The 25,774-nt window shown below is 46.2% G+C and overlaps 1 protein-coding gene across 3 annotated transcripts in view; it reads left to right on the forward strand.

Moving 5' to 3' along the window:
- The window catches only part of SPTBN1 (spectrin beta, non-erythrocytic 1), a 724,701-nt gene that overhangs the window by 674,955 nt on the left and 23,972 nt on the right, over positions 1-25,774 (forward strand). For 2 of the 3 annotated variants that reach the window (XM_029593444.1, XM_029593445.1), the window contains 4 exons: positions 3,792-3,904; positions 4,001-4,067; positions 8,432-8,667; positions 9,005-9,178. In XM_029593444.1, coding sequence (XP_029449304.1) covers positions 3,792-3,904; positions 4,001-4,067; positions 8,432-8,667; positions 9,005-9,178 — 590 coding nt within the window. Of the gene's footprint in view, positions 1-3,791; positions 3,905-4,000; positions 4,068-5,037; positions 6,421-8,431; positions 8,668-9,004; positions 9,179-25,774 lie in introns of those variants that run through there. The other variant, XM_029593446.1, reaches the window with a different exon arrangement.

Here is a 25,774-nt window from a genome sequence, read left to right on the forward strand (position 1 = left end):
CCCTCCACTGGGGGAGTGGTCTGCCGTATGCATAACTCCCTCTTCTGCTCCTCCTGAAGACCCTGCTGAAACTTCAACAGGACAGAGGGACCATGATCTCATGGTGCCCTTTTGACTCCAACAGGCTTGGTTCCCTCTAGTACAGGACCTGTTGATCAGGCCCCCCCCCATCTGGCTGGGGATTGTACCCGATCTGATCTGCACCATCCGAACCTCCGGGAGTTGGCCCTGACAGCTTGGATGTTGAGTGCCTAGCCCTTCAGCCCTTGGCCCTCTCGGACAGTGTCTCTCAGGTGCTGGTGGCTTCGAAGAAACCTTCTATCAGAAAATCCTACAGATAAAAATGGAGAAAATTCTCCGTCTGGTGTGCGGGGAAGGGCTTGGATCCATTCTCATGCCCCCTTCCCCAGCTGTTGGACTACCTATGGCACCTTTCCGAGTCTGGGCTTCAAACCAGCTCAGTCAAGGTCAATTTCAGTGCTGTGAGTGTGTACCATCGAGGCGTCACTGGCACACCCATATGCGTACAGCCTTTAGTAGGTCGCTTTATGTGAGGGGTCTGCTCCAGCTGAAACCCCCTTTTTGACCTCCTGTTGCATCCTGGGACCTGATAATTGTCCTGGCACGGCTCAAGCGTCTTCCGTTTGAGCCGCTGCATTCCTGTGACATGAAGTTCCTCGCCTGGAAAGTGATATTCCTGGTGGCAACTACTTCGGCTCTCAGGATCAGTGAGCTTCAGGCCTTGGTCATGTACCCGCCGTACACAAGGTTCTTTCATAATCATGAGGTCTTGCGGACGCACCCTAAGTTTCTGCCTAAGGTTGTGACTGATTTCTTCCTCAATCAGTCCATTGTTTTACCCACCTTCTTTCCAAGGCCTCATTCCCACCTAAGAGAACAGGCTCTTCACTCTCTGGACTGCAAGAGGGCCCTGGCTTTCTATTTAGATTGCACAGCCAGTCACAGGCAGTCCACTCAGTTCTTTGTGTCATTTGGTACAAACAAGCTGGGAGCAGCGGTGGGTAAACAGACCTTATCCAACTGGCTAGCAGATTGCAGGCTGGCCTTCCGCTGGCTGGCAGAGTTAAAGCTCGCTCTGTGCGAGCCATGGCAATATCGTTGGCTCATCTGCGGGCAGTCCCCATCGAAATTTGCCAGGCCACCACGTGGAGTTCTCTTCACATGTTTGCGTCCCACTACTGTTTGGACAAGGATGGGCATCAGGACAGTGCCTTTGGTCAATCCATAAGAACATAATCCTGCGCAGTCTCTTCCAGACCTGACCCCCAACTCTTCCGGCCTTATGCCCTTGGTGGGAGCCAGACGGTCCCCTGCCAACCAACAGCACCGCAGTTATTGTTGTGCCCGTTGGCACCTTGTTTGGTAACTGTTGGTCTCTTTGGCTAATGGGGACAGCCTGGAGCTTGGTACTCACACACTTGTGAGGACTACCATTCTGCTTGTCCAAGGAGAAAGCGCAGTTGCTTACCTGTAACAGGTGTTCTCCTAGGACAGCAGGATGTTAGTCCTCAGGAATCCCACCCACCTCCCTGCAAAGTTGGGTTCTCTTTCTGGTTTGTTGTTTTATTTTTTCGCTCGTATTTTTTCTCTGTTACGAGACTGAAGGGGGACTCGTATGGACGCGTGGATAGCGGTATGCTGGTCATGCTCAGTGTGCTGGTCAAAGCTTCTAGAAACTTTGAGAGAAGTTTTCCGTGCCGGGCTCCATCAGATGATGTCACCCACTTGTGAGGACTAACATCCTGCTGGCCTAGGAGAGCACCTCTTACAGGTAAGCAACTGCGCTTTACCTCTGCAGCCCACTCAACCTCTGTCAGCCCAGAGTAGATGGAGGAGCCTGACCTAGCAGTTACTGCAGTGGGCTGGGAAACAGGAGATGTGGGTTCAAATTCTGCTTCTCCCACTGATACTCCTTTGACTTTGAGCAAGTCATTTGATCTTCTGTTGCCTGGGATATCCATTTTGGTTGTAACTTCTTTGGTATAGGGAATTGTTTTGTCTTATGTAATTTGTGGTAAAACACTATGGAGGTAATTTTAGGAGTTACATGCTTAAATGTAACATTGTCGTAGCAATTTAAAAGAAATATGTACATATGTAAAGTGCACTTTCATGGGTAAATCCTATGGACAATTCATTGGCATATATTTTAACAATTTTCAAAAGCCCGCTTACACGAGTAAACTGCATTTACGTGTGTAAAAGCTGTTGAAAATCAAGTCGTATATGAATATATCTAGGACTTGTGTCCAGAACTAGAATCTGTATCTTCTCTCCTGCACACAATGCCATCAACTGAATTGTTGATAAATGTTAGCACATCTTTTATTAGTTTCCTATTTATTTCACTCACATTTTGTTTAGATGAAGGGAAATGGGGGCTATGATAAAAACATTTGGATATATGACAGGTTTTATTAAAGTACAGGAAGTTGAAATTTTTCATAGAAAATAAAATTCAAAGACAAGGGGTCATGATCTGAAGTTGCAGGGATGAAGCCAGAGAGGAAACATGAGAAAATATTTCTTTACTGAGCTGATAGTACATGTCTGGGATAGCCTGACAACCACAACTGGGACAGATGTAGAGACAGTGGTAGGAAAGATTAGAAGGCTGCAGTATTGCCAACAACCCAGCCTTCAGTTCCTCAATACCAGAGGTAAGAGGAGAAATAAAAAGGAGAAAACTGGCCAGCTCCATCACAGTGCTTTCCACTAGCTTGTGGAGAACTGGGTTCAGTTTCCAGCGCAAGTCTTCCACACCTTGGGCAGTTTAGGACTGGGGATGCTGTTTAGGCAGTGTTCACAGCCCTTCGGGAGTGAGTACTAGTCATTAAGCAACATAGGCATCTAGTGTCTGGATTTAGGGCTCATGATTGCAGGGTTCCAGGAGGAGCTTTGGTGCATAGCCCTCAGCTGAGGACACTCGCTGTGATAACTGAACTAGGTGAGTTGGGAGGGGATATAAAATAAGGGAAAAAATTCCTGGGTAGTTGTACATAATGGCACCAGATCCTTATTAAACTGGAAGCCCAAAAGAGCAGGAAGAAACTGTGGCCACTTCCCCTTTCCCGGTGCCCCCCTCCCCCCCCCCCCCCCCTCTCCTCTCATAGAGGAGAAGATAAGGGGAGGATAAAGGAAGCATGATATGGCAAAAGTATAGGCCATGGAGTGGCCAGATAGGATCCAGAAAGCTATATCTCATCAGAAACCAGCCAGGCCAATGCTGCAGGTTGGTGATGGCCAAGTAACGTCCAACAAGGCAATGGAAATGTTAGGTGGTCTAGATGTCCGAGCAAGAACTTTGCTGGTTTTGGTATTTGTATAGATTATTACAAAGCTTAATGGTAACTTGTGTGCCCATCTGCCTAGGATGGTAGAAATCCACAGAGGAAGACCACAAAATCATCTGTAGATAAAGAATGATATGCTACAAATGGTCATACTTCTGCAACTGGTAGTCAGAGATATATTCTTTGCAATGCAGACCAGAAAAACTTGGCAGAGTGGATGGGCCAAAAGGTATATGTGCTGTCATCTGTTATATTACTGTGTTGGAGTTTAAACATGCTGTATAGAAAAACAAGACTAGAATCCGAATATAAGCATAAGATTTTGATAAAAAGAAAAAAGTTGGGTAGAGATTCCTATTGGGCTGTCAAGAATGCTGTCTTGGGCAATATCCAGGACAACATTGTAGTCCCATGATGTAATATAACATTGAGATTTCATTTTACCTTTCAACATAAAACTGTTCTTTTGGTGTGTAGTTGGAGTTACTGGAAGTACGCAGACGGCAGGAGGAAGAAGAAAGGAAGCGTCAACCTCCCTCGCCAGAGCCGAGTCCAAAGGTGTCAGAGGAGACTGAATCACCACAGCAGTGGTAAGTTCCTGAAAGCAGAGTCAGGTGCATAACTTTAAAGAAAGGTATATATTCCCTTCTGACAATATTTGCTGCTGTTTGTGTTTGTTGCAATAGGGATGGAACAAAAGAAGGGGAGCAGATTTCACAGAATGGACTTCCATCAGACCAGGAATCGCCACGGGTTAGTTACCGCTCCCAAACCTACCAAAACTACCAAAGCTTTAACAGATGGACAGGCAGTGAGCGGCCCCGTTCTGGACTGTGACACTTGGAGCACCGTTTTCGGTGGTATCCCTCTGGTTTACTCCTTGCTCTCTTTCCCCTCTTTGTAGTCCCCTGATTGTTTGACTGATCTAGGCCTTTATTTGAATGTTCTTGCTGAAGGCGCTCCATTGATTCCATTAAAATGAATAATTAACCAGTTTTGAGAGAGCAGAATAACAGTTGTCCTTACTGTAATGTATTCTCAGAATTAACCTAAACGTGAGTTGTAAAATATCATGAGCAGCAGGATTACATTAAGTTTGCAGAATTCAGATAAATAGAACAGTCTAACATTTAAGAAGTGTTTTATTTGTGCTTCAAAGTTAGGTTTTGTTTTTGTTTTTCTGTTTTTGTTTTTTTTTTTTTATTTTAATGAAGAAACTACCCAAGTATTTAATGCTACTACAGTATTGTATTATAATCCATGCAGTAAATTACTGTCTTCACAAGAGAATTGGTAACAGTATAGTGTAACTTTTTTCATAATTGAATATTCTTTCTGATTTACATTTTCAGTTCATTTGTACCACTTTGTTAGACCTTTTAACGACTGAATCTCTGCATTAGTCTTCACTATTTTGCATGCTTATTTTAATTAAAGGGTAAATTAAGTGCAATTAACAGGTTAACGTCTTGTGATTTCATCTAGGACTTTTAATTCCTCAAATGTTGAAATTGCTTTGTTCTTTATCACGCTCTGAATGAATGCGAAAACTTCCATCTTACTGATGGCAACGGGAAAAAATGTTTTGACAAGAATTTCTGAACAATGCGAATAATTGTATGTAGAAGCTGTCCCCAGTGTTGATAAGATGCTCTTTCAAAACTGGACTTCTGCATTATTGCTTTCCCTTTTTTATCATGCATATCTTCTTTTCTTTTGTCAGGGTAACAACGCATAGCTTTCTCTTCCAGTTTCTTTTGTTTTTTGTTTTTTGTTTAATGTTCAGATGCCAGCCTTGGGTCTCTCCACCTTTTGTAGCACAATGCTGCATTAGCTTTACAGCACAGTTTCTCTCAGCTCTTACAGATTAAAAGTCTAAAACAATCCCTGCCTGCACCCACGAGTATCCATAAGTTATTTTGACCTGTTTTGTCATCTGCCTTAGTTTGTGTCATCAGACTCCTGCAAATTTCACACCTTCCCTCCTCCCTTTTTTTCTTTCATCCTTTCAACAACCAGACAAGTAAGGCCATAATGCCAGTCATTAAAGAGCATTTGTTTTAGTCTTTACATTTCTCACTGTTCACTTATTTTTGAAATCGCATTTCCCAAATTACATCTCACCAGAAAGTTTGTAAAGGTGTATCTTCTTTGGTATTTGAAGAAGGGGATGCCTTTCTTGTTCTTCTGCGTTGTGGTGCAGAGACTCATGTTGCTGAACTGGATTGACTGATTTGTGCATCTTAACAGTGACTGGGCTACTTCCGGTCATGCCAGCAGCTGGAGCACGCTATATACTCTGAGTTTTAATGCTTTAACAGCTGCTATCACACTTACAAACTAACCTCTGTATAAACAATGAAGAAATGGAAAAGTAGTAAATTCATGTTATAATTGTTTTGTTGTATTTCATTGTTTGATGTTACTATTTATGTTGTTGTATGCTATTATATGTTTGCATGCTTAAAGCATGTTCTCATTAAAAATTTTGCTCCTAATTTTGATTTTTTTTTTTTTAGTTTTTGTGCCACATTGTCTTTCAGTTTGTGACCAGTATATATTTGTTCACTCATCTGTTATTTTCATCCCCATTGCCAGTAATTAATGAAAAGTAACAAGTTTTTCTGCAAACATCTGTACTGCTCAGAACTAAATTTTATGCAAACTGCAGCACCGAGGGTTGGGGTTTTTTGGGTTTTTTTAATTTTTCCCCTCCCTTAAATTCACCCACATAGAATGTGAAATGGTAGTCAAGGATCCTATCACCTGCTGCCTCTCTTAATGTTACATAGTGAGAGTGCATGAAATTTTGGTTAATAACTAGGAAATAGAACTGCACACATCTGTACAGATTGAGCAAGGAGCTGTTTTCAGCACAATATCAAAATGTCACATGAATGCGTATTTATGGCTGTAAGGTGCCTAGTTGAAATTCTATAGATATGAGATCTAATTGTGCTGGAAAGATACCTGCTGTCAGCTGGTGTACTTGTGGACAGTGGACCTTAAAAAAGGAATTGTTGGGCACAGTTGCCTTATGTATTCTGTAACACTAAAAAAAAAAAAAAAAAAAAAGGAAAATAGAACCCCCCTCCTTGTAATAGAATTAGAAGAGTCTGATTAAATAATTGCCGGCCTGAAATATCTCGTACCATTTTCTACCTCTGTCCAGAGATACCAAATGACTGCTTCCCTGCAATAGCTATCAGTTACTGTCTAAGATATATGGTGGGTTAGAAGAAGAGAGAGGAGCATGTGTCATTGCTGGCCATTTAATTGGATCTGTCTTAATTTTGTCATACAGAAAAGGTTTTTAGTTTTATGGATCTGGTAAAGCAAAGAAGATTCCTTTTTTTCTTTGCAAGTGTCAAATGCTCATTGGCTCCTTGGCAGTTTTCATTTTATGTAGCAAGTTTGTGGGACTACTCCTTGGACTTTCTTTGAGCAAATAGTTTTTAATTATAAAGTCATATTTTGAGATTATGTACCATTCACCTCCCGGTATCCATGCTGAGGTATTATGTACCATATGTTCTATCAGCAATTACCAAAAGCATTTTGTCTCAAATTAACACTGATTTTTTGCCAAATTTATGAAAAATATACAGATTGAAAATGCATAGGCTGTTTCATAATGGGATTAATTGCTAAACAAAAATGGATTGTAATTTTGTATTTCTGGTTTGAGGCAGTCAGAAGTACCGAATTTGTCTTAACTTTTTCATGTTAGCCCTGATTTTGTCAATCTAGTGTCTGTCTTCTGAGAATTCAATTAATTTTAAAGGCAGCTGACCAGTCCTTCTCATATTTGGAACATTTTGTATCTGAGCAGAGTCAAGTCAGTTTACAAGAATCGTTTGGAGTTATCAGTTCTAAAGCTTACTGGCAAAGAAGACACGTTTGTAGATCATTGTGAACCTATGCTACTGTGCTCTGAGCTAGCTGCTTAGCTGTTATGGAGTTACCTTTAATTACTTTGCCTCTGACAAATACTTGCTTGTCTGCATTTTAAAAAAGAGCCCAAACATAATCTACTAGAGCACTAGCAGCACTAAGCTTTAGTAACTTACTAATACCACACACCAGTTCTGTAACCCATGGGCTGCTATAGATGACTTTGAATGTCAAAAGTAACTTTACAGAAATGAAAAAAGTATATTAACTGGGACCAAGCTGTATTTCAAAAGCTTAAAGCCATTAGGATTCCAATTAAAATGATTGTTGGATGAATGGCTCCTGAAGACATCACCAACTTGACCAGTGAGAGCTGCCGGAGGCTTGGCGGCTCACTGGCTCGTCAGATCCCAGTGCAGCAAGCTACGTGATCCACAAAGCAAGCGATGGGCAAGGCCTTGGTTCTGTCTTTGTCTTGGGGGTAAATAGTTGTGTGGTGTTGAGTGTCTGTGGTGGTTTTTCCAGTTCCTTTAACATAAATCCAATCCAGTTTAATAATAATCAAGTCTGCAATGGATTTTGGTAAATTTGTGTTTGACTTCCTCATTTTCCCCATCTTTCTTTACGATCCAAAACCTAACTGGGATGGTGGAAGTGAAATGCATGGTGTAATCCTTCTAATTTTTGCATGTCTTTGATTTATATTTTATTATGGAACCAAACGAGCATTGACAGAAACCAGTTAAGTGTGAAAAAAAATATTTTTTAAAGTTAGGTTTCTGTTAATGATCATGTACAGCTTCAATGTTTAGTCTTGATTTGTTCACTTTAAAGAAAAATTTATTTTCTATAAAATGGTCACATATTAATGCTATATGTAAAATGGCTGATGTATAAGGTACAGTATTGCACTGAATCATGAAAACATTTGGCAAGTCTTCTATAAGAGTTTGGCAATGAGACATATCCTTATGGAACTGCAACAGAAAGTGAAGTACAGTAAAGCGCACTGATGTCTTGTTTCCCTTTTACTTTCCCTGTACAATGGCTACTAATCCATCCATGCCATATAATTTCCTTTGTCATCTGTTCAGAAACTATTGGAGTAGATTTGGTTTTACTGTACTTTCAGCTCACTTTATACACAGCCATATTTCGGTCGGTAGTACAGAATCTTGGATTTCATGTGCTCTTTAATTGAAGTATTCCTTTGTTGGTCGTAGGTGGCAGATAATATTGAAACCAATGAAATGGTCAATGGAGCTGCAGAACAGAGGTCAAGCTCAAAAGAGTCTAGTCCCATCCCTTCGCCCACCTCAGATCGCAAATCTAAGTCAGCCATTCAAGGCCAGACTGCTGCCACTCTCCCTGCTAAGACCCAGGATTCGCCAGCTCAGATGGAAGGCTTCCTGCACCGCAAACATGAGTGGGAGGCGCACAACAAGAAGGCCTCAAGCAGGTAGAGCAGTTCATTCTCAGAGCAAGCTATTTGCCATTTAACACAGATTTATGCATGTCTACAACTGTGAGTCAGTGAAACACACTTTTCTTTTGCACCTCTTATATATATTCATCGCTTTTATTGAACTGGGAATGAGGGCAATGTTTACATTTGTTGCTATTGCTGCACTTTGCCATAACTTTGTGGATCAGTTCTGCAGTGATCCATTGGTTAATGCCAGGTAGCAGTGGTTGGGAAATCCTTTTACTTGTTGTAACCAGATAAAAAAAATGCACATTCTCTGAAGAAGACTAGGTCTTGAACATTTGTTGAAAATATACTTTATGTTTCAAAGGTCCTGGCATAATGTGTACTGTGTGATAAATACCCAGGAGATGGGCTTCTACAAAGATGCTAAAACTGCTGCCTCTGGTATTCCATACCACAATGAGATCCCCGTTGTGCTGAAAGAGGCAGTATGTGAAGTTGCAGTAGACTACAAGAAGAAAAAGCATGTCTTCAAACTCAAGTAAGGCTTACTTATTCTGAACTTTTCTACTTCTGGTATTTATTATTATTACAATTTCTTAGTGCATACCAGATGTATACAGTTCTGTACAGAGACTCCTTAGAACTTTATAATCTACTCAAGGCGGATATGGCGCACAATGAAAAAACAGATAGGAGGCCTTGAGTAAGACAATGAAGCCTTGATTAAGAAAGATTATGATAGGTGGGATTAAATGCCTTGAGACTTAGTTTGTAATCAGTAAAGACAGACAAGTCACTTAAAGCAAAAAATGATTACAAAACAATAGAAAGGATCTGAAACCAGGAGAATTGTGTAGGGAAACTAAATGGAGGGGAAGTTTTAATTGAATAAACTGCTAGGGAATGAACAGTTACCTGACTGGTCAGTTAGCCAATAAATTAATTGATCTATAACCAATCTATTTACAGTTATGCTCAAAAATTTCCCCTGGCAAAATTTGTAAGATGTCTAGCATTTTAAGAAAATGAGTAATTAGTCAAAACACATCTGTACATATATTTTCAAATGCAGTACGTTACCTTGATAGTTGTTGTACTGTTATGCGGGCCTTGTCAAATACTTTACGAAGCTGTTAATACAAGTATTTAACAAAAAAACACATCTGTAGTTTTTAAACAAAACATTGCAATAAAAGAAATTCTCCTAGGACAAGCAGGATGGTAGTCCTCACGTGTGGGTAACATCAGATGGAGCCCGGTACGGAAAACCTTTGTCCCCCTTCAGTCTCTTCTTTTCCGCGGTGCAGTAGCCTCGCAGTTGTGGCGCTCCAAACCCTTAAAAGCATTTTTGCTGTATTTTCCGGGGGGGGGGGGGTTCTGCGTCGGGTCCCCCTTTGCATTCTGTTCTTCCAGTAGGTACCCTTGGCTTTTGCCATTGCTATTCGCGGTCAATTCCAGACTCCCATTTTTGGGTGTCTGTCTGTCATTGACCGCATGCCAACCTCTTTTTCAGTGGCATCGGGTTTTCGACAGTGCCCCAGTGCCCGCGGACCATGCCCATCACGGATCTCCATGAGGTGTGCATCCTCTGCCTGGGGCCTCGCACGACGTCCGAGGGTGATGTTTGTGCGATCAAATGATTCTCACAGGACAAGCAAGGATGGTAGTCCTCACATATGGGTGACATCATCAGGATGAAGCTCAATCACAGAACACTTTTGTCAAAGTTTCTAGAACTTTGACTGGCACCTACTGGGCATGCCTAGCATGGCACTAACCCTGCATCCAGCAGGAGTCCCCCTCCAGTCTCTTTTTTTTTTCCCCGCGCAGCAGTAGCCACACGGGTTAAGGAGCTCTCTAGAGATTCCTGACAGGAATTGTCCTCACGGAACATATTTCTAAAATTTCAAAAAATTCTACCCCATAGGGGTCCCCCTATCGATTCTGCAGTCATAAGGTAAGGCTTTACCCTCATTTGCGGTCGATTCTAGTCGAGTTTTTCCCTTCAGGGCCTACCGTCCATCGACCACACCGCGGCTAAATTTTTGTCGAAGCATCGGCGTCAGGTTTTCGTTGGTGCCCCGATTGTCCTCAGACAATGTCCATCACAGACCCGCATAGGGTCTGTGTGTTGTGTTTGGGGTCGGACCACGACATCTTAACTTGCACCAAATGTGCCCAAATGACACCAAAGGGCCGTAAAGCCCGCTCAGAGAAGATAGTTTCTTTTTCAGGCAAAGCCACAGACTCCATCGAGCGCTTTGACATCATCTCAGCTGGTGCTATCGACCTCTCACAAGCAGCGAGATACCGGTGCTGTCCACCCGGCACCAACTACTCCAAAGGCATAGACTTCTTCCTCTTTGGCTCCGGAGAAGGATTGAAGAGAACATCGTGAAAAGCGTCAACCCCGTCATCGGAAGGCTTAGTCCGCTGATCCAGGCAAGCTCTCAGCATTGGCGTCGACAGAGCCTCCGACAAAAATCCTGTCCAGAGAAGGCCCCCATCCTCCTCTGCGACTGGGTCACCGAAGCATTCCCCACCTTCACTGGTGCAGGGAGCCGCGACTCCACTTTTACCGGTGGACCCTCCGGCTACGCCAGTGCTGCCTCCTACTCCGGAGCTGGGGTTCCATGCCCCAGGCTTCCGCAAGGAATTGGATCGGATGATCCAAGAGACCATCGGAAAGGCACTACAGGGTTTCCAGCCTCCACCAGCACCGATGCCAGCTCCAGTTGCCGACCCGATTCCCACGGCGCTTGCACCACTACTCGGCAGGCTGGATGCGTTGATCGGTGCCCTTCCACCGGTGGAACCGAGAATACCGGTATGTCAAACGCCTTCCACCCCAATTCCTTTGTCATTGGGCGATGAGGAAGCACCGAGGCCGGAACCTATGACCGGACAGTCTGGGATCTTGCCACCGACTCGCCCATTGATGTCACAGATACCATCGATACAGCATCGTCCTCAATCTGTGCCTCCATCGATTCCATCAGTGCCTAGACCTGATCCTTCAGGAATAGCACCATTACTGCCCTCTGGAGATCCTATGGGAGCAGGTGATCAGCCTTACGATCCTTGGACCGATGATTCTTCCCAGGATTCTGATGATCTACCTTCAGAGCCATCGCCCCCTGAGAAGAGAAGACATTCTCCTCCAGAGGACTTGTCCTTTATTAATTTTGTAAAGGAAATGTCTGAAGCTATACCATTCCAACTTGAGACGGAAGAGGACTCCAGACACAAGATGCTGGAAGTGCTCCAATTCATAAATGCACCCAAGGAGATCATGTCCATACCCGTTCATGAAGTCGTCCTGGAGTTGTTGAAGAGGAATTGGGAAAAATAAACAGGATGTGTAAAGTTATGAAGCAAATTAAAAAGAAAAAGATACTTTACACCACACACTTCATTCCACCAAAATTTAAAATCTGAAATGACCCCTTAATGGAGGAAAAAGACCTCAGAACCCAAGTGTAGGTCTTCACCAAGACTTATACACATTTACGGGCGAGCCAATCATTGGTCTAGAAAAAAACCTCCCATGAAACTTCAGTATGTAGGTCCATTGCATGGAAACTTAACTATCAATATTAAAGTTTCCATACAATGGATCTACATACTGAAGTTTCATGAGTTGTCAACAAAAATTTTACAACTTTGGGGAAATCATCAGGAACCAAGCTTCATAAGATAAGTTATAAGATTTTTTTAAAAAGTTTTCATTGAGCTATGCAAAAAAGAAAGACTGGGGTCACATATAATAGCAATTGTATGATCTTGAGATGTGAAATTTAAAGAAAAAAATCTTCTATTGGGATTTCACATAAAGAAACATAGAAATCATTTTTAACAACTTTTTTTGAAAATAAAATAAAAAAGAAGAAATAAAGAATCAAGGAAAAGTATTTCAACTTAATAAAGGCACATTGGGAGGTTTTTTTCAAGACCAATGATGGGCTCGCCCGTAAATGTGTATAAGTCTTGGTGAAGACCTACACTTGGGCTCTGAGGTCTTTTTCCTCCATTAAGGGGTCATTTCAGATTTTAAATTTTGGCGGAATGAAGTGTGTGGTGTAAAGTATCTTTTTCTTTTTGAAGAGGAATTGGGAGCATCCAGGATCTGTACCACCAGTGAATCGAAAAACAGATGCCACCTACCTGGTACAGACCGCCCCTGGTTTCCAAAGACCTCAGCTGGATCACCATTCTGTGGTTGTAGAATCAGCCCAGAAAAAGGCACAATGCTCTAAGCCTCATTCTTCCATACCTCCAGGGAAAGAACAGAGATCCCCGGATGCATTTGGCCGTCGTGTTTTCCATGGCTCAATGCTTATTTCTCGCATTGCCTCCTACCAGTTATACATGACCCAGTATAATAGAGACCTATTTAAAAAGATCCAGGCATTTTCTGAGTCTTTACCTGACCAACTTCAGGATCAACTCAATACCCTGGCTCAGAAGGGTCTAGATGCTGGCAAGCATGAGGTCTGCTCTGCCTGTGACATTTTTGACACTGCTTCTAGGGTGTATGCAGTGGGGATTAGTGCACGAAGATGGGCCTGGCTGAAGTCCTCTGACTTAAGACCAGAGGTACAGGACTGGTTGGCTGACCTGCCCTGCGCTGGAGATAATCTCTTCGGGGACAAAATCCAGGAGACAGTAGCACAGCTCAAAGACCACCACAAGATGCTACGCCAGCTTTCGTCGGTGCCTTCTGATTTTCCGTCCACCTCTAAAAGGACATTCCGAAGAGACTCTAAGCGGCCTTCCTTCAAGCCACGGAAATATTATCCTCCTGCTACTCGAGGTCGCCCCTCCAGACCTTACCAGAAAGGTCAGGCCAGACAATCCAGGCCTCAGAAAACTCAGCCAACTCCTCCACCGGGCCCAGCTGCTGGATTTTGACTCCTCGCTGGAGAGCATAAGCCAACCTCCTCTACCGTCCGTACCTGTCGGCGGTTCGTTGTTCCACTTCACCAACATATGGCACACGATCACATCAGATCAGTGGGTACTTGCTGTACTGACTCAAGGTTACCACCTCAACTTCCTCAACGTGGGGATCATCTGACCACTCTTCTCTTCTGGAGGAGGAGGTTTCAACCCTCCTGAAATCCCGAGCAATAGAACTGGTGCCCTTCTCCCAGCAGGGGCAGGGGTTCTATTCCCGGTATTTTCTCATTCCAAAAAAGTCAGGAGGCATTTGTCCAGTCCTGGACCTCCGTGCCTTAAACAAGTATCTACAGAAGGAAAAGTTCAGGATAGTAACCTTGGGCTCTCTACTTCCTCTTCTGCAAAGAGGAGATTGGCTTTGCTCTCTGGATCTTCAGGACGCGTACACACACATCTCGATCACTCTGTCTCACTGCAAATTCCTTCGATTCCTAGTCGGCCCCCGGCACTTTCAGTACCGGGTACTGCCCTTCGGCCTAGCATCCGCATCTCAAGTCTTTACTCAAGTGCCTTGTAGTGGTCGCGGCCTTCCTGAGGTGTCAGGGCATCCATGTCTACCCTTATCTCAACGATTGGCTGATAAGGACTCCAACTCAAAAGAAAACACACTAGCCTCCTTACGTCTAACTCTCCATACATTGCTGGCTCTCGGGTTTCTGATCAGCTATCCCAAGTCCAGCCTAGTTCCATCTCAAACCCTATCCTTCATAGGAGCCAACCTGGACACTGCAGGCAAAGGCATTCCTCCCTCAGGATCGAGCTTGTAGTCTCATGTCCCTAGCGCAATGCCTCCAGCATCGAGATTACACAACAGCTCGTCATTTCCTCGTTTTGCTGGGTCACATGCCATCCTCTATACATGTCACTCCAATGGCATGCCTCGCCATGAGAGTCATGCAATGGACTCTGAAGTCCCAGTGGGTTCAGGTTTATCATTCGATGTCCTGCATTTTCCACATTACCAAGCAGCTCCGCATGTCGCTGGCCTGGTGGATGCGGCTCTCCAATCTTCTTCAAGGCCTTCCCTTTCAAATTCCAGAACCTCAAATTAGCCTGACGACGGACGCCTCCAACCTAGGTTGGGGTGCTCATGTCGACAGCCTCCAGACTCCGGGAACATGGTCTCCAGAGGAAGCCAAACATCAGATAAATTTCCTAGAGCTTCGGGCAATCAGATATGCCCTCAGAGTCTTTCAGGATTGCCTCTCAAACAAGGCCATCCTGATTCAGACAGACAACCAGGTGGCGATGTGGTACATCAACAAGCAAGGGGGAATGGGTTCCTAGCTTCTGTGTCAGGAAGCTGCACAGATATGGGCGTGGGCTCTTTCCCACTCGATATACCTCAGAACGACCTACTTGGCGGGCATGGACAATGTTCTAGCGGACAAGTTGAGTCGAACCTTCCATCCGCATGAATGGTCTCTCAACGCCACGGTAGCAGACAGCATCTTCCAACGTTGGGGGGTATCCACTGATTAGACCTCTTTGCGTCCATCCACAACCACAAAGTAGAGAACTTCTGCTCCCTCATTTACAGCTGCCGCTCACAGCCGAGGGACACTTTTGCCCTCTCGTGGTCGAGCGGTCTCCTCTACGCGTATCCTCCACTTCCACTCATATCGAAGACTCTCATGAAGTTACGAAGGGACAAGGGCTTAATGATTCTGATAGCCCCTCACTGGCCACGCCAAGTCTGGTTCCCAGTCCTCCGGGACCTATCAGTTCGCCGACGCATCCCTCTAGGAGAGGATCCGCTTCTGATAACTCAGAATGACGGGTGCCTTCGCCACCCCAACCTCTGGGCCCTATCCCTGACGACCTGGATTTTGAAAGGTTAATACTCCAACCCCTTAACCTTTCGGAGTCGGTATCCCAAGTCCTGGTAGCTTCAGGAAAACCTTCCACGAGATGCTCTTATCGTTCTAAGTGGAAAAGGTTTATGGTCTGTCCATGTCCATAGACCCCCTTCACTTGTTCCACTGCAAAGTTTCTGGACTATCTCTGGCATCTGTCAGAATCAGGCCTGAAAACTTCCTCTATAAGAGTGCTTGTCAGTGCGGTAGCCGCTTTCCACAACGGAGTAGGAGTTGTCTCTATTTCGACACAGCCATTAGTCACATGCTTCATGAGAGGTTTGCTCCACCTGAAACCTCCATTGCGCCCTCCAGCCCCTGCTTGGGACCTTAACGTGGTCTTAGCATGGCTCATGAAACCTCCATTTGAGCCTCTCCACTCCTGCGATCTCCGCTATCTCACCTGGAAAGTAATTTTTCTTCTCGCTATAACATCGGCTCGCAGAGTTAGTGAGTTACAGGCATTAGTCACCTACCCGCCTTACACTAAAATTCTACATGACAGAGTGGTCCTCCGTACACACCCTAAGTTTTTACCAAAGGTAGTGTCGGAATTTAATCTTAATCAATCCATCATCTTACCTACTTTATTTCCAAGGCCCCATTCAAACACAGGGGAAACAGCTCTACATTCCCTGGACTGCAAACGTGCCCTAGCCTTTTATCTGGAGCGCACGTCAGCCCACAGGAAGTCCACTCAATTATTTGTTTCTTTCGATAACATCAAATTGGGAAATCCAGTGGGAGAACAGACCCTTTCCTCCTGGTTGGCAGACTGTATCTCCTTTTGCTACCAGCAAGCAGGCATTCCGCTACAAGACTGTGTAAAAGCACACTCTGATAGGGCCATGGCAACCTCAGTGGCACACCTTCGTTCGGTGCCACTTATTGATATTTGTAAGGCTGCGACCTGGAGCTCTCGCCATACCTTCGCAGCCCATTATTGCTTAGATAAGGCTGGCAGACAAGATTCCATTTTTGGCCAGTCTATTCTACGCAACTTATTCTCAGCTTAACTACCCAACATTTATTTATTTTATTTATTTAACAGTTTTTTTATACTGACATTAAAATACACATCATATCAGTTTACAATTTAACAAAAGATGGAAATTACAATAAAAACAGGGGAGGGGGAAAACAGGACAACTGATGAATAATCTAAAGGAAGCAGGGAAGAAGTAAGAATTTACTAAAACGAAAACCAATAAAGAGTAAATAAAAAAATATGGTATTACAAAATGTAACAGTATTACATAACACATAAACATCCTACCAGCGACCTGTTTAGGGTTTTCAGGATGCCCTACTACCCTGTTGCATGTCTTTGGGTGCATTTGGTGCATTGCTCGGGCATCCTCAGCTCGCTACTCACCCATATGTGAGGACTACCATCCTGCTTGTCCTGTGAGAAAGCAGAGTTGCTTACCTGTAACAGGTGTTCTCGCAGGACAGCAGGATGTTAGTCCTCACGAAACCCGCCCGCCACCCCGCAGAGTTGGGTTCGCTTGCGATTTATTTTATTTTTCGCATGTATTTATTGCTATATATGAGACTGGAGGGGGACCCCTGCTGGATGCAGGGTTAGTGCCATGCTGGGCATGCCCAGTAGGTGCCAGTCAAAATTCTAGAAACTTTGACAAAAGTGTTTCGTGATTGGGCTCCATCCTGATGATGTCACCCATATATGAGGACTAACATACTGCTGTCCTGTGAGAACACCTGTTACAGGTAAGCACTCTGCTCTCCCAAAGGGCGTGGTGTTCACCTGGATAAAATGGAGACGCTTTTTGGCTCTCCAAAACCCTCCACTTCAGCGTCTATATCTTGCGCGCCTGAGGACCACAAGGAACCGTCCCAGTCTCTTCCCCTGGTGGTCCCACTCTCCAGTACCCCTAAGGATTGTGGAGAGGGAGATTGGTCCTCGGTGGTCTCTCCACTCCCCCTAACCTTGGGGTCATCATAGTCTTTGATGCCAGGGAAAGACCGGGCCAAGTGCCGGAAACCCAGGAAGCATAGATACCAGTCAACGTCCCAACACTATTCTGGTTCCGGAACAGCATCAGCAGCTGTCGAGCCGCCATCGAAGCAGCACCGTGCCCCCTCGCGATCCCTCCGAGGATGTGCCGGTGACGCCTCATCCCACTCCATCAGTCCTTACTACATAGGATTTTCAGGAGGAGTTGGATCTCAGGGTGCAATCGGTGGTGCTCAAAGCACTTCAGAGCATTGAGCTGCTGGCGCCACCGGCCCCCGTATTTGTGCCCGAGCCTCCACCTTCGATGCTCACGCCCCTGCAGGAGCGTCTAAACGTCCTTCTTGGTGCCCTACCGACACAGCCAGTGCCCGAGAGGCCTCCGATTACTGGCCGGCCACAGACGTCCTCCACCGGAGCGATCCCAAATCCTGGGTCCTCCGAGGAGGATGAGGCCTCAGGGACCGGGGCCAATGCCCCCCCCTTGATGCCTGAGGGTCCAGCGATGCCTTCGGTCCTCTCCATTATCCACCAGGGTTACCGCCTGAACTTCAGCAGGCTCCCAGAGACCACTCCCCCATGTCCATCGTGGGGTTCGCCTGCCCATCAGGTCATCCTTCAATCGGAACTTTCCGCCCTTCTAGCAGTGGGTGCGGTAGAACCGGTTCCCCGCGAGCAAGTGGGGTCATGGCTTCTACTCGAGATACTTCCTCATTCCGAAAAGGAGTGGCTGCTTGCGCCCCATTCTCGACCTCAGGGCATTAAACCGATTTCTCGTAAGAGAAAAATTCAAGATGGTCTCTCTGGGCATGCTGATCCCACTCCTCCGAAGAGGGGACTGGCCCTGCTCCCTCGATTTAAAGGAGGCTTACGCCCATATTGCAATTGTCCCCAACCACAGGAAGTACCTCCGATTCCTGGTGGGAGGGCATATTTTCAATAGAAAGTGCTGCCCCATGTGTCTTCACGAAATGCTTGGTGTGGTGGCTGCCCACCTCAGGTGTCACTCGGTCCATGTCTTTCCGTACCTGGATGACTGGCTGATCCGGAGCGATTCACTCTCCCGGGGTTCTGAATGTTCTGGCCTTGACGGTTCAGACCTTATAAACCTTGGGATTCGTTATCAACTTTCCCAAGTCACATCTCAACCCATCTCCACGGCTCGACTTTATCGGCACCAGGTTGGATACGGCACTAGCGAAAGCTTTTCTGCCCAGTGATCGAGTGATTACTCTCCATTCGCAACAGGAAGAGAGTGCCGGCCCATCTGCTGCTCCGCCTGCTGAGCCACATGGTGGCCTTGGCCCGCCTCTGCATGAGGGACCTGCAGTGGGCCTTGCACTCCAGTGGTGGCAGGCATCCCAGAACCTGGAGGCGCCAGTGACTGTCACATACCCTCTTCGTCTCTCTGGTGAGAGGCCCTGTCCAATCTGGAGATTGGTCTCCCATTCTAACCTGCACCACCCCAGATAACCCTCACCACCGATGCCTTGCCTCAGGGGTGGGGGGCCCATCCAGATGGCCTGCATACCCAGGGCCTTTGGACTGTGGCCAAGTCCCGCTACCAGATAAACTTTCTGGAACTGTGGGTGATCCGGTATGCCTTATGGGCCTTCCAGGACAGGCTGTCCTCCAAGGTTGGCCTCATCAGAACGGACAACCAGGTAGCGATGTGGTACATCAACAAGCAGGGCAGCATGGGCTCCTTCCCCCTCTGCCAGGAAGCAATATTGGGAATGGGCCCTCTCCAGGGGGGTGTATCTACGGGGCCACCTATCTGCCGGGCCACCTGAACATGCTGGCGGACTGCCTCAGCCGATCCTTCCAGCCTCACAAGTGGTCTGTGAACCCAGCAGTGGCAATCGACCTATTCCGTCACTGGGCATGCCGGACATGGACCTGTTCGCCTCTCCCCACAATCACAAAATGAGCATGTTCTGCTCCCTGATTCCGTGGAAGGACCCACCCAGCCTGTGACATATTTTCCCTTCACTGGGGACAAGATCTCATGTACGCGTACCCCCCATTCCGCTTCTCTCGAGGACTCTGACAAAGCTGCGAGAGGACGGAAGGATCATGATCCTGGTGGCACCCTCCTGGCCAAGGCAGGTGTGGTTTCCTTTGCTCCAGGACCTGTCCGTGAGCGCACCGGTGTTCCGCTGGGGACAGCTCCGGACCTATCACAGAACCAGGGCACCCTGTGCCACCTGAACCTCCGGGCCCTGGCCCTCATGGCGTGGATGTTGAGCGCATGATCCTCCAGCCCTTACAGCTTTCGGATGGTATTTCCAGGGTCTTGACTGAATCCTGGAAACCTTCCACTTGGAGATCTTACAGCTCGAAGTGGAAGCATTTCTCCATCTGGTGCAGTAGCCATGGCCTGGACCCTTTCTCTGTCCGCTCCCCTGCTCCTGGATTATTTGTGGCACCTGTCCGAGTCTGGTCTCCAGACCAGCTCGGCCCGAGTACATCTCCGCGCCTATCACCAGGGGGTCACTGGGGCGCCCATTTCAGTCCAGCCACTGGTCGAGCAGTTCATGCGGGGCCTGGTTCAAATGAAGCCACTGCTTCGCCCACCAGCAACCCTGAGGGATCTCAATGTTGTCCTGATGAGGCTCATGTGGCACCCGTTCCTCACCTGGAAAGTTATGTTTCTGGTGGCGATCACTTCCGCTCACAGGGTCAGTGAGATCCATGCCCTGGTTACGTACACTCCCTATACAAAATTCTTCCATAATCGTGTGGTGCTGAGCACGCATCCAAAAGTTCTGCCGAAGATGGTGACTGCATTCCACATCAACCAGTCAATCATTTTTCCCACGGTCTAATTCTCACCCGGGGGATCGTGCTCTTCACACCTTGGACTGCAAGCAGGCATTCGCTTTCTACTTGGACCGTACAGCGCGTCATAGACAATCTACCCAGCTCTTTGTATCTTTTGACACCAATAGGCTGGGAACAGCAGTGGGGAAGCAAACCCTATCCAACTAGCTAGCGGATTGTATTGCCTTCTGCTACCGAGCAGGTAGGCCTCCAGCTGGCCGGCAGGGTAAAGGCTCACTCTGCGAGCTATGGTGGCGTCAGTGGCCCATCTGCGTGCGGTCCCTGTTGCCGAAATCTGCAGGGCCGTGACCTGGAGTTCTCTCCACACATTCACGGCTCATTACTGCCTCGACAGGGATAGTAGCCAAGACGGCGCTTTTGGCCAGTCTGCCCTCCGCAGTCTATTCCAGTCTTGAACCCAATTGTGTTCCTTGTGCTCTCTGTGGGGCCAGACTGTCTCTGTTTTTCCACAGCACCGCAGTTGTGTTGTGCCTTTTGGCATCTTTTTCAGCAACTGTGGGTCCCTCTGGTCACAGGGGATAGTCTGGAGCTCTGTAATCACCCTTATGTGAGGACTACCATCCTGCTTGTCCTAGGAGAAAGTGCAGTTGAAACAGGTATTTTCCTAGGACAGCAGGATGTTAGTCCTCAGCAATCCCACCCGCCTCCCCATGATGTTGGGTTCACCTTCGGTTTGTTATGTTATTTTTTTTCCTGCTCATACTTTTGCTATGTTACGAGACTGAAGGGGGACCTCACATAGATGCGTAGATAGCAGCATGCTCAGTCTGCCAGTCAAAGTTTCTGGAAACTTTGACAAAATTTTTCCATGCCGGGCTCCATCTGATGATGTCACCCACATGTGAGGACTAAATATCCTGCTGTCCTAGGAGAACACCTGTTACAGGTAAGCAACTGCACTTAATAAAATGGTCTATTCAAAGGTTTGCATACCCTTAGTTCTTAACATCGTGTATTGTTCCCTTTTGCATCTAGGGAATGAACAGTTACCTGATTGGTCAGTTAGCCAATAAATGAATTGTTCTATAACCAATCTATATACAGTTATGTTCATAAATTTACATACTCCTGGCAAAATTTGTAAGATGTCTAGCATTTTAAGAAAATGAGTGATCAGTCCAAACACAGCTGTAGTTTTTAAACAAACCATAGCAATAAAAGAAATAATAAAATGCTCCTTTTCAAAAGTTTGCATACCCTTAGTTCTTAATATTGTGTATTGCTCCCTTTTGCATTAATTATGGTTTGCAATCTTTTGTGATAGTTATTTTCTCATTTGGTAAAGCTGCACATTTCCCTTGGCAAAAAGCTTCCAGAATCTGTAAATTCTTTGGTTGTCTAGCATGAACTGCATGTTTGAGTTCTCCCCAAAGTGGCTCAATGATGTTGAGATCAGGAGACTGTGATGGCCACCCCAGAACCTTCACTTTCTTCTACAGCCACTGAAGAGTTGACTTGGCCTTAATTTTCATATCATTTTTATTTTGGAAAGTCCAAATTAATCCCATTTGCATTCATCAGCTTCCTGGCTGATGAATGCAAATTCTCCTCCAGTATTTTGTGATAAGATGCTGCATTCAGCCTGCCATCAGTTTTGACTAAGTTCCCTGTGCCACTATAGCTCACACCCCAAAAACAGCAGAGCTCCACCTCCATGCTGCATGGTAGGGTTGATGTGCTTCTCTTCATAGGCCTGTTGACTCCTTTCCAAACTTAGCATTTATGGTTGTGACTATAAAGTTCAATTTTGGTTTCATCACTCCAAATTATTTTGTTCCAGAAGTTTTGAGGCTTCTCTAGGTGCTGTTTGGCATATTATAAGCAGGCTGTTCTATGGCATTGGTGCAGCAATGGATTTTTTTCTGACGACTCTACCATGCAGCCCATTTTTGTTCAAGTATCTCCTTATTGGAGGGGAGCGTGACGTCACGCTGGGAGATGGCAGCATGATTCTTGAGCTCCCGCTGGCTCCCTTCCAGATCCGCAGCGATCCGCGATTCTAGGGCTCATCTACGCGCTGAAATTATCTGGGTGATCGCCCTAGCAGCGATATGGCGAACAAGAAAAAGACCTTGGACCTACAGCGCTTCTCGTATCAAAAAGAGAGCAATAAGGACGAGGCCTGTATCCAGCCCGGGGAGGACGGAGCCCAAGATGGCGGCGATTCGCGCGCCACTTCACCTGAGCCGCCCCTGCCCTCTTCCCCAGCAGAGGACGGGGTGTTCACTGACCACCCGACCCGGGCCGAATTCAGAGAGTGGTTTGCAGCAATCAGGTCAGACCTCAAAGCGTATCGCCAGGAACTACTCACACGGGTGGAAGAAGTGCGGGAGGATCTGACGTCCCTGGGCCACAGGGTTGGGGATATTGATGTGAGGGTTGAGGGCCAGGCCGAGCTAATTTCTGCGCACACCAATACGCTGGACTCCCTCCGCACTGACAATGCCCAGCTTACGGCGAAAATTGCCGACTTGGAAAACAGGGCTCGACGGAGTAATCTCCGCTTCCGGGGCATCGAGGAGCCGACGGGTCCAGAGGACTGTCACGTGGTGATTTGTGAGTTTTGTCTTTTTATACTACGGGAGGCCGCAGGAGATGGGGACTTCGACCCCCCTGAAATTTTATTCGACCGGGCTCATCGTGCATTGCGTGCCCCACAGCCTAATCGTCCTAGAGACATTATAGTTTGCTTCACCTCCTTTCAACTTAAGGAACGGATAGCGGCGGTGGCACGTGGACGCCAGGAATGGTCCTGGGAGACTCACAAAATTGCTGTATTTCCGGATTTATCTCTGGCTACGCTTCAGAATCGGCAGTCCTTTCGGGAGGTCACTACATTTCTGCGCAGCAAGGCCGTGAAGTACCGCTGGTCCCACCCATTTGGCCTTTCTTTTTCTCATGAGGGCACAACCCACCGCTGTATGACACCAGAAGAAGCCATGCCGGGCCTATCTTCCTTGGGCTTCTCGTCTTCACAGACGTCGCATAAGCCATCCCACGTAATCTCAGCTCGACCACAGCATCCTTCATGGCAACGGGTTGGGAAGCGTAACAGCCGGCTGCGCCGCCAGTCTGGGAGTGTCTCTCAATCCCATGGAAAGGGCTGACATTTTCTGGGTCTAATTGACGGCAGAGATTATTTTTATGCTGCCTGAGTACCTCTGTATATCTCACTACTGATTTCTTTGGTTTTGCCTATGCTGTATTGCTATATGATCGCGATATATCTGTTTCTGTTCATGTTCAGTTTGTTTAAGCTGCGGGTCTGGGGGGGGGGAGGGGGGGAGCACCCATCTCCTGAGTTCATGCCTTCACTCCTATCCCCGTTTTGGTATGGGAGATAGTCTGCTTGGAGGTGCTGGCAGACATTACTTCAGGGACCCCTCAGATGAAGTGGGTTCTCAGGGGGGGCATGCTATTGAGGTTATTTTGTTCTATTGTTGTGGGGACAGTTGTTGCACTACTCCTCCATGCTGCATATTCTTTGCTAATGGTAGGATGTTCTTTATTCATTTTTCTATATGGCTATGATTAAAATATTGTCATTGAATGTTAAGGGTTTCAATACTCCTCAGAAACGGTCTCTCTTTTATAGAGAGACGGGGGTCGCTCTTCCTGACATTGTTTTTGTGCAGGAGACACACTTAACCCGCCGCTATGAAGCACTAATGAAGTCCCCTAAATTCCCATTTCAGTTTTTCTCAGCGGCCACCAAGCAAGCAAAGTATGCAGGAGTTGGCATCCTTTTTGCAGCACATATGGTGTTTGAATGTAAGAAGGTGATAGCCGACCCGCAGGGCCGTTATCTACTGTTACATATAATTCTGAATGGTTTGGAGTTCACGTTGCTCACGTTATATGCCCCTAATAGAGAGCAGGCTGCCTTCTTTGGACATCTACATCATGTTCTCCTTCAACATGCCGTTGGCCATCTTATCATAGGGGGTGACTTCAATGTACCGCTATCGCCCTCATTGGATACTTCCAAAGGAACCACGCATACGGCAGGGGGTCATGTTAGGGCCCTCAAGAATCTTATGACTGACCACAATGTGGTGGATTCTTGGAGAGCCACTTTCCCACATTCTCGATCCTATTCCTATTATTCCAAGCCGCATGATTCATACACACGCATTGATTATCTGATGGTGGACAAAAATTTATTTCATATGGTCCATAGCCCTGAAGTGGGGATCGTAACTTGGTCTGACCATGCTCCTGTTTCCCTACAGTTGAACATCCCAGTAGGAGATCAGGGGCGCCGATATTGGAGGCTCAACGATTCTCTCTTACATGATCTTCAGTTTATACAATCTTCTACTCAATTGATTAGAGATTTTTTTACTACCAATGCTGGTTCTGTTTCCTCACCGGTTATAGTGTGGGATTGCTTCAAATCTTATATTAGGGGGCATTTCATCTCACACTCATCTTATCTTAAGAAACAGAAGGAGGCATCCTGCTCTCACCTCCGGTCTCGTATTGCGGCCCTCACAGCCCAACATAGCCACTCTCGCTCTAAGCGCATACTGACTCAGTTAACTAAATGCAGGGACGAACTACATAGGCTTGAACTGGACCATATCACCCATGCCCTGAATTTGACTAGACAAACCCATTTTGAGGGGGGAAATAAGGCTGGTAAGGGTGTTGGCGCACCAGTTAAAAAAACAATCTTTTCAAAACCACATACTTAAGATCAAAAATGAACAAGGACAAATTGAGACTGCTAACTCTGCCATCACTCACCAATTTCTCAAATTCTATAGGGACCTTTACTCAGCAGATACTCATATCCAAGAAGCCGATATTCTACAGTATCTTCGAGCCCTCTCTCTCCCTAGACTCACAGTAGAGATGCAGGAGAGGCTAAATGCGGAAATCACAACTCCAGAGATTTTAGCGGTTATTAAGACACTAAAGGTGGGCAAGGCTCCGGGTCCCGATGGGCTGACCGCTAAATTTTATAAAACTTACCGTCACGTCCTGACCCCGCATCTGCAGAGCCACTTTAATTCTCTTAGAGTAGGGGGTACACTCCACACGGATTCTAATACCGCTGGCATCACCATTATAGCTAAATCGGGCAGAGATCCTGCTCTATGTGCCTCATATCGGCCGATCTCCCTAATAAATTTAGATTTAAAAATTTTAGCTAAGATTCTGGCTGATAGGATAAACAGTTTCATAGCCCAAATCATCCACCCAGACCAGTCAGGCTTTATCCCGGGTCGCATGGCTAGCGACAATGTACGCAAGATTATTAATATCATTTGGGGCGCCTCTCACTGCCAAATAGAACATCTCCTTTTGGCCATTGATGCAGAGAAGGCCTTCGATATGGTCCATTGGCCTTTTTTGTTTCATACTTTACAGGAAATGGAGTTTGGACCCTCCTTTCATAATTGGATATCAGCCCTGTACTCCACTCCCTTGGCAAGCATCAAAATTAATGGCCGGTATACGAAGCCTTTCCCGGTGTGCAGGGGGACGAGGCAGG

Source organism: Rhinatrema bivittatum, chromosome 3 (genome assembly GCF_901001135.1).
Source record: "Rhinatrema bivittatum chromosome 3, aRhiBiv1.1, whole genome shotgun sequence".
In the NCBI taxonomy this organism is placed as follows: Eukaryota; Metazoa; Chordata; class Amphibia; order Gymnophiona; family Rhinatrematidae; genus Rhinatrema; species Rhinatrema bivittatum.